The 8,980-nt window shown below is 38.6% G+C and overlaps 1 protein-coding gene across 2 annotated transcripts in view; it reads right to left on the bottom strand.

The window, feature by feature from the left end:
• Positions 1 to 1,087: 1,087 nt before the first annotated feature.
• LOC116704844 (mortality factor 4-like protein 1) overlaps positions 1,088 to 8,980 on the bottom strand; it is an 11,171-nt gene continuing 3,278 nt past the window's right edge. Inside the window, exons 8-13 of one of the 2 annotated variants that reach the window (XM_032540535.1) lie at positions 8,023 to 8,124; positions 7,074 to 7,162; positions 6,497 to 6,499; positions 6,115 to 6,287; positions 2,557 to 2,641; positions 1,088 to 1,602 (exon numbers count right to left, since the gene is read on the bottom strand). In XM_032540535.1, coding sequence (XP_032396426.1) covers positions 1,518 to 1,602; positions 2,557 to 2,641; positions 6,115 to 6,287; positions 6,497 to 6,499; positions 7,074 to 7,162; positions 8,023 to 8,124 — 537 coding nt within the window. In that variant the 3' untranslated portion in view covers positions 1,088 to 1,517. The remainder of the gene's footprint in view (positions 1,603 to 2,556; positions 2,642 to 6,114; positions 6,288 to 6,496; positions 6,500 to 7,073; positions 7,163 to 8,022; positions 8,125 to 8,980) is intronic. The other variant, XM_032540629.1, reaches the window with a different exon arrangement.

Genomic DNA, 8,980 nt, shown 5'->3' with positions numbered 1-8,980 from the left:
GCCCATAGTCTCTGAGCTAGCTGCTGAACAACATCAGCTAATGTTTTTTGACACCTTTAACACCATGATGGCTCTAAACCTGACACTTCATAAGTCTAACATTCATTCATTTTTTTTGCTTACGTTTCAGTTTTGGTTCTAATCTGCGCCGTGAAAGACCAACGTCTTCTCTGGGGACTGCCAAACTTTCCAACTGCACTCCTGCTCTCCCTGTGACAGATCAGATAGAGACTCCGCCAACAACCACCTCCGATTGGCCAACACTACGTTTCTGTTAACCCTTTCCTTGACTGGGTTACAGGTGCAGAGCATCGGTGAGGGCAACACAGGATATTAAACTGGTTTCAAGCCCTTTGAACCTGTAATTGTTTGCGATTGTAGACCCTTTTTAGGGGGGGGCTCAAGTCACCAATGCATTTATTATTAGTAGATTATATTTTTTCTGTGTAGGTTATATTACTTTAATGTTGCAGCTGCTAAAGGTAGAGCTCATTTTATTAATTTATTTACTGGTGGTAGCTTAATCTTTAATTATGGTATACCTTATAAATTGATATACAGTACATATACTATATAGTCATTCATTTATGTGTTTTGTATTAGTAATCAGAATCTTGGAAGTAACTAGCAGGCTTTACTAAAGCTGTTGAGGAAAAACTACAATATTTGCCTCTGAAATGTTGGCGTAAAAGTATAAAGTAACATTAAAAGGAAACACTTCAAATGAAGTACAAGTAAGCTTCCTCAAAGTTGTACTTAAGTACAGGACTTGAGTAAATGTACTAACATTGTATTTAAAATATTTTAATAATTTGATTAGGGGCTATTACTTCAATGTTTCTGTACTTTTACAACTGAATATGTTAAAACAGATACTGGTTTTTACTGCTACTTTTACCTCACTTTCACAACTGTAAACACATGCATGAAAGACGGATGCTTTTCATCCTGTATATGAAACCATATACATCGTTATCACAGTGACCCTTTCCTGCATCGTTTTTGGCACTTTGCAAAATGCATCTTGAAAGAACAGAGATGACAATAAATAAAGACTGCATATAAGAAGAAAACACAGTAAGCAATGAAGAGATTGTGTAGAAACATGGTTGTTGTTTTTTTTTACAAATTGATACAAATACAAAAAAACGATACAGATACAAAAATCCTCAACTGCTGAGTGCTGACCACGTGGCCTAGCAATAAATTGCACCTCATGTGGCAGAAGAAACACTAATAAATACAAACATGCGACAGTAACAAATATCTATCAGGTGGAATGCACAAAAAACACCAAACAGCTGCTTGTGGAAAATACATTTGTGTCTTTTCAAAGAAGTGAGAAATAAAGGAAAAGGGGAGAGAAAAGAAGAGTCAGCTTCTTCTTCTTTTTTTTTTTAAACTGCTTAACTGTGACAAGCTCCTAAAACCTTGTGTGAAGGAAGTTTATCTGTTCATGTGAAAAATCTCATCCAAGTTGGCACTCGGGTAGTAATGGTTATTTGCGGTGAGAGCTCTTAGACAGCCTTGCGGTGGTACTCTGGGGGCGCGACCTCGTAATCAGTGGCACTCAAGAGGGTGGAGGAATTCTTCACCAGGTACCTAAAGAAAATGTCAAGTTGAATGTCATCTTGGAGGGAGACAGAAATGGTAATTGCTGAAACATTTCGCTCTTTGTCTTTCTATACTTTGAGTGTTGCCCTCAATAAACGACAAGTTTGTTTAAGAAATGACATAACGAATTTATAGAAACGTCTCTCTTTTAATGTATTTAGTTGGCAGGGTGCCCATGGACGTTTGAACCAAATAGCCTTTACCAGTGTATGAGGACAGGGAATACATCTGATACAGCCCTGGTTTTCTGGCTGATAATCAGACTGCATTAACACTGATCTCTACAATGCTTGTTATCCCTTCTTTTCTACAGCTATTTGGTTTATTAACAGTATACATGATACTAATCAGAGGGCAAAGTCATGCTGGCATACAATCAATTGTAATAACTGAAGAAAAGAAGCCTCTATTAAATCAATATATGTTCTTGTGCTCCAAAAAACTTCCTTTGGCACTCCAGGTACTTTCTGCCCCCTGACGACCTTTGCTTATGATGAATACAATTTATTTTTCATTGCATTTACAAAATGGCATTAACTGTGCCATATATCCTGAGTGATTTAAACACGTGTCCTATATGGGAAACATCCCTAAATGTTGTGTTATTTCACCATTTAACCACTTGAGAATCTCATTTACGTCAGTCTGTCAATATGTCTGCTGTGCTGCTTTGTTTGAATTTAGATTTGACATCATAATTGATCAAACCGAGAATTTAAATAAATCTAAATAAAAAGTACCTAAACATTGGATCCGTGCGTCATAAAATGCTGTTGAGTGTACATCCGTCACAGCAGAAACATTTTCCAGAGCTCAAAATCAATTTTCATGTTGCGAGGATTTGCAACAAGCCTGAAGGCACTTATATGAATGAGGATGTAACATTACATTTGAGAATCAGCCAAATATGTCTCTGGTGGTGTGTTGGGAGTTGAACCTTACTTGAGGAAATCTTGGAGGTAACTAAGCAGCAAAGCCAGACTCTTCTCGTCCAGTGGAGTATAGGCCAGCATGGCTCCAATACGAACTGTTGGGGGGGGGGGGGCAAACAGAACGTGAGGAACAATGCAGAAGGAGACTGTAGGCAAGGAGATTAAGGACACATTTTTATTGTAAAATACTGTGTAAATGTGAAGCTGGGATACAGGTGTTTTTTTGCATTAAACACAGCTTTTGACCTAAAGAAAGCCAAAGTGCCCAGGTAGGTGCCCAATATGAATAAAATAGGCTGTTTTTATTTGCACTAGTGATACTTATAATTATATCATCAATTTTTTTCTGGATATTAAATTAAAAAACTACACGAAAAAAGAGGAATTACTGTTTATTTGCTAATACAGAAAACAGAATACAGTGTTTCCCACAGATCAGAAAACCATTTGTGGTGGTAATTGAGCACTGTAGTGGTCATGATCATATCAGTGACTGTAACTACATGGAAATGGGCAAAATAATGCCTGTGGCTTAAAGAGTAATAGCGTTAGAGAAGGCTACAGCAGTGTGCAGATCGGAGCATAGTGTGTGAAGAGTGAAGAGCGGAGGTGCTCACAAGGAAAGAAGCTTGGAGTACCGTCATTATGGAGAATAGAGCAGATATAAAACACAGAAGAGCCTTTTGAGTTTGATGGTTGAAGAACTAGCTTCACAAGAGTCAGAAGGAACGAGAAAGACAGAGGGGCAACAGGCAGATGAAGCAGTTGCTCCAAGAACGCAGAGTTTGGGCAACTGGTGGTGTTCGTGTGGGTGTTTTGACCCGATGCCTACTGAGGAAGAAAGCCTGTGTTGCATAGAGTGGGATTTCATACAGCCATCTCATGCAGTGCTCAATTACCTATTTTTTCAGGGGGAATAAAGGTTTTGGCCGCAAAGGCATAACATGTCCCCTTGAGGACATAGCCAGACCACCGGGCGCTCGGTGGGTTGTTGTCTGGCATGGGAGGCGACAAAGGCGGGGACGGGAGAGAAAGCAGAAGCAAGATAGCCAGTCGGGCCTGTTAGCGCGGCTAAGGACACCACCACACAGATCGCCACTGCCTAGCCTTCTACTCACCAACGCCAGATCCATTGCACACAACGGAGGAGTTACAAATATACACGGACGTGAATCGTGATGATTATCACCGAAGCCTGGCTGAACACACTCATCCCTGATAGCAGCTAGCAGCTAGCAGCTAACAGCTAGCAGGGCGACCTAGCTAGGTAGTTGAATTTAAACAATGTCTGTGTTGAAAACGCATCTTGTTGTCACCTAAGGGCCCTGTTTGCGTTGCAGACATTTTAGTTGCATTTTGTGTCTGTTAAGAGGCACAAAGGCTTTCTTTAGAACATGCCCCCACAACTTCCATTTAGCCGTGGGAGCTACACTACCGGTCAAAAGTTTGGGTTCACATACAAATTTTTATTCCTCTCCATTATAGACAGAATACCAGCTGATCTGAGTGGGGGGGCTGATCTTTAATGCAATATCTACATTGCCCATTATCAGCAACCATGCACCCAATGTTCCAAAGGCACATTCTGTTTACTAATCTGATATCATTTTAAAAAACTAACTAGAAAAACATTAGCGAACTCTTTTGCAATTATGTCAGCACATAATGTCATCTGAAAACTGCTGCCCTGGTTAAAAAAACAATGCGACTGATCTCCGCTGGTATTCTGTCTACAATGGAGTGCAATGGAAATTTGTGAGTGACCCCAAACTTTTGACCGGTAGTGTATAGATGTAGCTGCAGCAACTCCAGTTTGCTAGCACCGATTCGGGTCGTTTGTTCTTCTTCTATCGACTGTACTCGCATATTTACAGCGATCAAGATTAATGTAAAATTTTGCGGGAGTTCTCCTTTAAACCCCATGCCTTCGCTTTTCTTACGTTGCCCTTATAAAAAGGATCTGTGGTGTATATTATGTGTTCCCACCTCCAAGATGAATCTCTCATTGTGTATGGTGTTGTGGAAGAGACATAATTGATATTGGGGGGGTGTATTTTGGTAAATTGACTGGATGCTCTTGCGGTTTCGATTCTTGCCATGCTGTCTGAACGCCCCGTGGCTTGCGTAAAAATAGACCTGGTGTGTATCTTTAGCGGAGTGCCGCTTCATGAAAACACGCCGTGGCGCTGGTGGAATGTCAAGAATTGACTTCAATGGCGGTGATTGCTCGCGGGGGTCTCCGCGCCCGGTGGTTAGCTTCATTCTCACATAACTGTCCCACTATTAGGACATAAATGGTAAAAAGCACATTTCAGCACAGATGACATGTTTTTTTTGACAGTATTTCTTCTTTAGCGGGCTAGTATATTATGCTTGACTATTGTGCAGTTGTGGAGTCAGATGTGTTCATTAACATCAATCAAATGAGATAAGTCATTTTAACCCACACGCTTTTTACGCTTTTTAATCAATGTTTTTAACTTTTTCTTACGTTTTTGTCCCTTCTGACACTTTTTTCAATGTTTGTCACTTTTTTTTGACATTTTCAACATTAAATAAGACTAACTTATTAACTTTAGTTTTACAGTTATTTTTGAAATTTATAGGAAAAAATATAATATATATATATATACATATATATATATATTTATATAAATATATTTAAATAAATATAAATAATCCTATAACTTACTATAGGAAATTATATACCTAATGTTTGAGTTAGAAAAGCATAAATTAGGAATTATTTCTAAAATTAAAAGAATGTATGTTGATGGATAATCACAGACTGGAATATGTCAACTTTTACTCAAGACAATTTCAAAACCACTTCAATGTTTTTTCAGATGCTGTAAATTGAATAAGACACCCCAAAATTAATAAAAGTAGAGATTTGTACATGCCAAAGAGCATTATGTGGAATTAATCATGATATTTTGGGTAATTACAATTTGGTAGTTAAAAAGAAAATGGGTCAATTTGACCCAAAGACAACATGGGGGTTAAAAGCCCAGCGGAGTCTTCTTAGAGCGCGATGTTCAATTTCAAATCAGTAAAAACCTCAGACTGCATATATTGATTATTTCATCCAAAAATGTCACACTGACTAGCGGACTTGATTATTATTATGGGTTATCTTATTTCTACACTGGAAAATAACATGCATTATTCACGCTGCTTACTGTATATTGCAGCCATACAACTTAATTGTTGTAGTGTATTAATTTAAACCATTGTTGTGTCATCGCTAATGCCACAACAATATTGGTATAATAGCTTGGTCCAGGATTAATTTAAAGAACTAAAAAATGGCAACATTTAACTCAATCCCACAGCCATTGCCACCTGCATGAAAATAATTTTCAAAGGATGAAATCCCAAATCACTTATAATAGTACAGGTAGGCGCTTTAGTTTCTGTACAATGTTAAAAATAATCCATCATGTAACTCAGTCCAAAACCACGGCTCAGTGTCCGCCTGTGTGTGAGCTGTATGCATGCAGACGGCCTGTGGCGATGTCTAATGTGTATCTGTGTGTGTGTTTCACGGTGTGTTCAGGGTCCCTACCAAAAAGGCGTAGCAAGTGCGGCGCTCCGTACACCTGAGACATCGGCATGTCTGGGTGTTCAGCCATGATCTCAGCATACTGTGGCCTCTCAAACTTGTAAAGCAGCTGAGTGCCTAGCATGACATTGAAGTACTCCCGAATCCCTGCTACCACTTCGTTTACTGCAAACTCCCTATGTAGAGGGGAGAGAAAAAGTCACATTTTTCTCTGGAGAGAGTTTCCATGGAGACATCAGAGATCGTAGCTTTGAGGAGCCACAAATTGTACAGATTTCAAAAACTTTCCTTAGATAGGAAAGGGTTTGTTTATGTCAACGTTGGGTTTTCGTTGTGCTGTGCTGCAGGTTAAACAGCTGAAAGTCGGCCAGTCTGGTGTGTTCACCTGCTAGGAAAGAAATTTGGAAATGTGAAACTTGAGACTCTGTCATAAACTATGATGAGAGAAAAGAAAAATTGTAAGTAACCAGTAGTCTTTTCTACTGCTTTACCGTACATCACCAATACTTAGATCAAACTGGGTATGCTTTTTATTGCGTACTTTGGAATTTAAAGCAAGTTTCTAATCTTAGCAAGTTAGTTTTTTTACAACCTACTGTAGAGAATAAAAACAAATGGTAGTCTGGAAGACAGAAACCACCCATGTACATAATGCTGCATATTTAGGAAAATGGCCAGTAGCATGTGTTTGGCTGTAAATGAGCTGAAACATTGAAAATACTTAATTTATAATATTTTGTATTCATAAATGTCCAATTTCCGTAGGATATCTAAAAAAGCAACAGTACATAATATGCATCAGTGGCACCACCCTTGGTAAGTTGCACAAGATTGTGTCGACGTTGTATTACAGGTGGCATGATGAGTTGGACACAAGCAGTGATGCTCGACAGATTATCACAGGATACCGATGTTTTTCTACTTCTACATAATTTGAAGAAAGTTAGGGTGCTTATTCTTACTTATTGTCCAAGTTTGCTTTTGATTTCTTATAGTTTGCATAGTCCTCCAAGACGGTCTCTATATTCTTCTTAGCAGGCAGATGAAATAACTGTAAACAACAGAAAACCTTCATTTAGTCGGCAACATTTACAAAACGTCAATGTGTTCCTCACTTTGAAGATAATGCAAAGCACAACTGTCTCCACATATTCTCAACTTGCAACTCTACCACTTATTGCAGTGGAGCTTCTGTGGCAAATTCTGCTCAGTAATGTCTACAAAGAACTACAATAGTGTCTAAATCTTTGTGTTGAAGGTCACAGTGTTATGTTGAGGTATTATGTTACAGTATACTGTACCATGAGCTGACCCAATCTAATTCTAAAAAACTCAAGTTAAGGAATCAATCTATATTCTAACAAGATTTAAAGAGTTCAGGCTAGATTTTGGTGTTAACAGTACTTCACTCCCTGCTTCATTCCAACAACATTAAATATTAAAAACAGGTTTTTAATTAGTAATTTCCATGATTCAATTTATCACAGGTAGATTTTTAAAGCGAGATGTCCATACAAATTTGTAATATCCAGACATTTACGTTACTGTGGAACAAACTTTCTAACATCCACAACTCATCAAAGTTGAAGTAAATCTACAACAATCACACGTTGAACTCTTTATCTTAAAGACGTTTTTAAGGAAAATTAATATGCCAATGTATACAAGTTACTACAAAATCCGATCATCATATTGGGCTTGAGTTATTGTGTTCTCCTGCAGGAGACAGACACACCGATGATAACACGACAACAAAAGTTCTACAAACCTGTGAAGAGCTCGAAAACAGTCCAGTTTGAAAGGAATGTAGACTCACTGTAAAGCATCGTACTTCCATAACACAGCAGCTTTCAATTCAACATCTTGCCTACAGCGTGCACGTGCGTGCGTGCGTGCATGTGGTTTCCCCACCTGTTTCTGTCGGGTGATGAGGTCCCAGTCGTCCACCAGCCACGGCTTCAGCTCTTCAGGGATCTTTACCTTCACCTCTACACGGTTGGTGAACATCTCCTCCTGGATACACATTGAGTGTTTCAGTGGGTGTGCGGGAGCAGCAATGCTTTTTCCATCTCCTCTACAGTGTCCACGGTTCAGTTGAGAACATTTCAGATTTCTCTCTCAAAGACACGCACTACAACAGATTACACTGCACAGCTTTAGCCCTACAACTATTGAACTGGTTTTCTAATGGGGAAATTTAAAAGGGAAGAAAGCGCTAGTAATAGCACAGATAGGTCCAACACTATTTACATATAATATTATAATTTATAATATTAAAAATTGCAGTTGTAGTTCTTATTATATAGGTGATTTGGTTTTTTTAATCATTTTGGCAAGAGATTTTCTCTATCGTATTTGCGTTTCTTTTAATCAACTGGAATTATATCAATATCTTGATTTATAAAGCAAAAACAGATGTAATGCATATTAGTGAATGCCAAATAAACTTGGATAAATAAGTGGTGTTTTATTCTAACAATAATACGCCAGTATGCCAACACTTTTTTCCGCTGCTTCTATGCTGCAGTCCCCCTCAACCCTCAATGGTCTACAATGACGGAGGTACTGTCACATGAGTAATCTTTTTTGACCCCCGGTTTGTATGCAGGTCATGAGTACTTCTACTGCTGGCTGCAGGTTGCCAACATTTCTTGCTTTCTGAGGCACAAATGAATTCACATGTGGGCACAATAGAAAGAACTCTGTGGTCCCTGTGTGTGTACAGTGTCTTCGGTCAAATAATCCCTTGTGGTTTGAATCTATGACTGTACAGTGTCCTAATGGTCAAAATGGCTTTCTTAGAACAAAGGCAGTTCATTTTTTGCCCCAGCTTTGTACATAAACAAAATGTCAAGCCATGGACTGTTTT

This window comes from Etheostoma spectabile, chromosome 1, assembly GCF_008692095.1.
Source record: "Etheostoma spectabile isolate EspeVRDwgs_2016 chromosome 1, UIUC_Espe_1.0, whole genome shotgun sequence".
NCBI lineage: Eukaryota > Metazoa > Chordata > Actinopteri > Perciformes > Percidae > Etheostoma > Etheostoma spectabile.
This window is presented reverse-complemented; position numbering and strand designations above follow the sequence as displayed.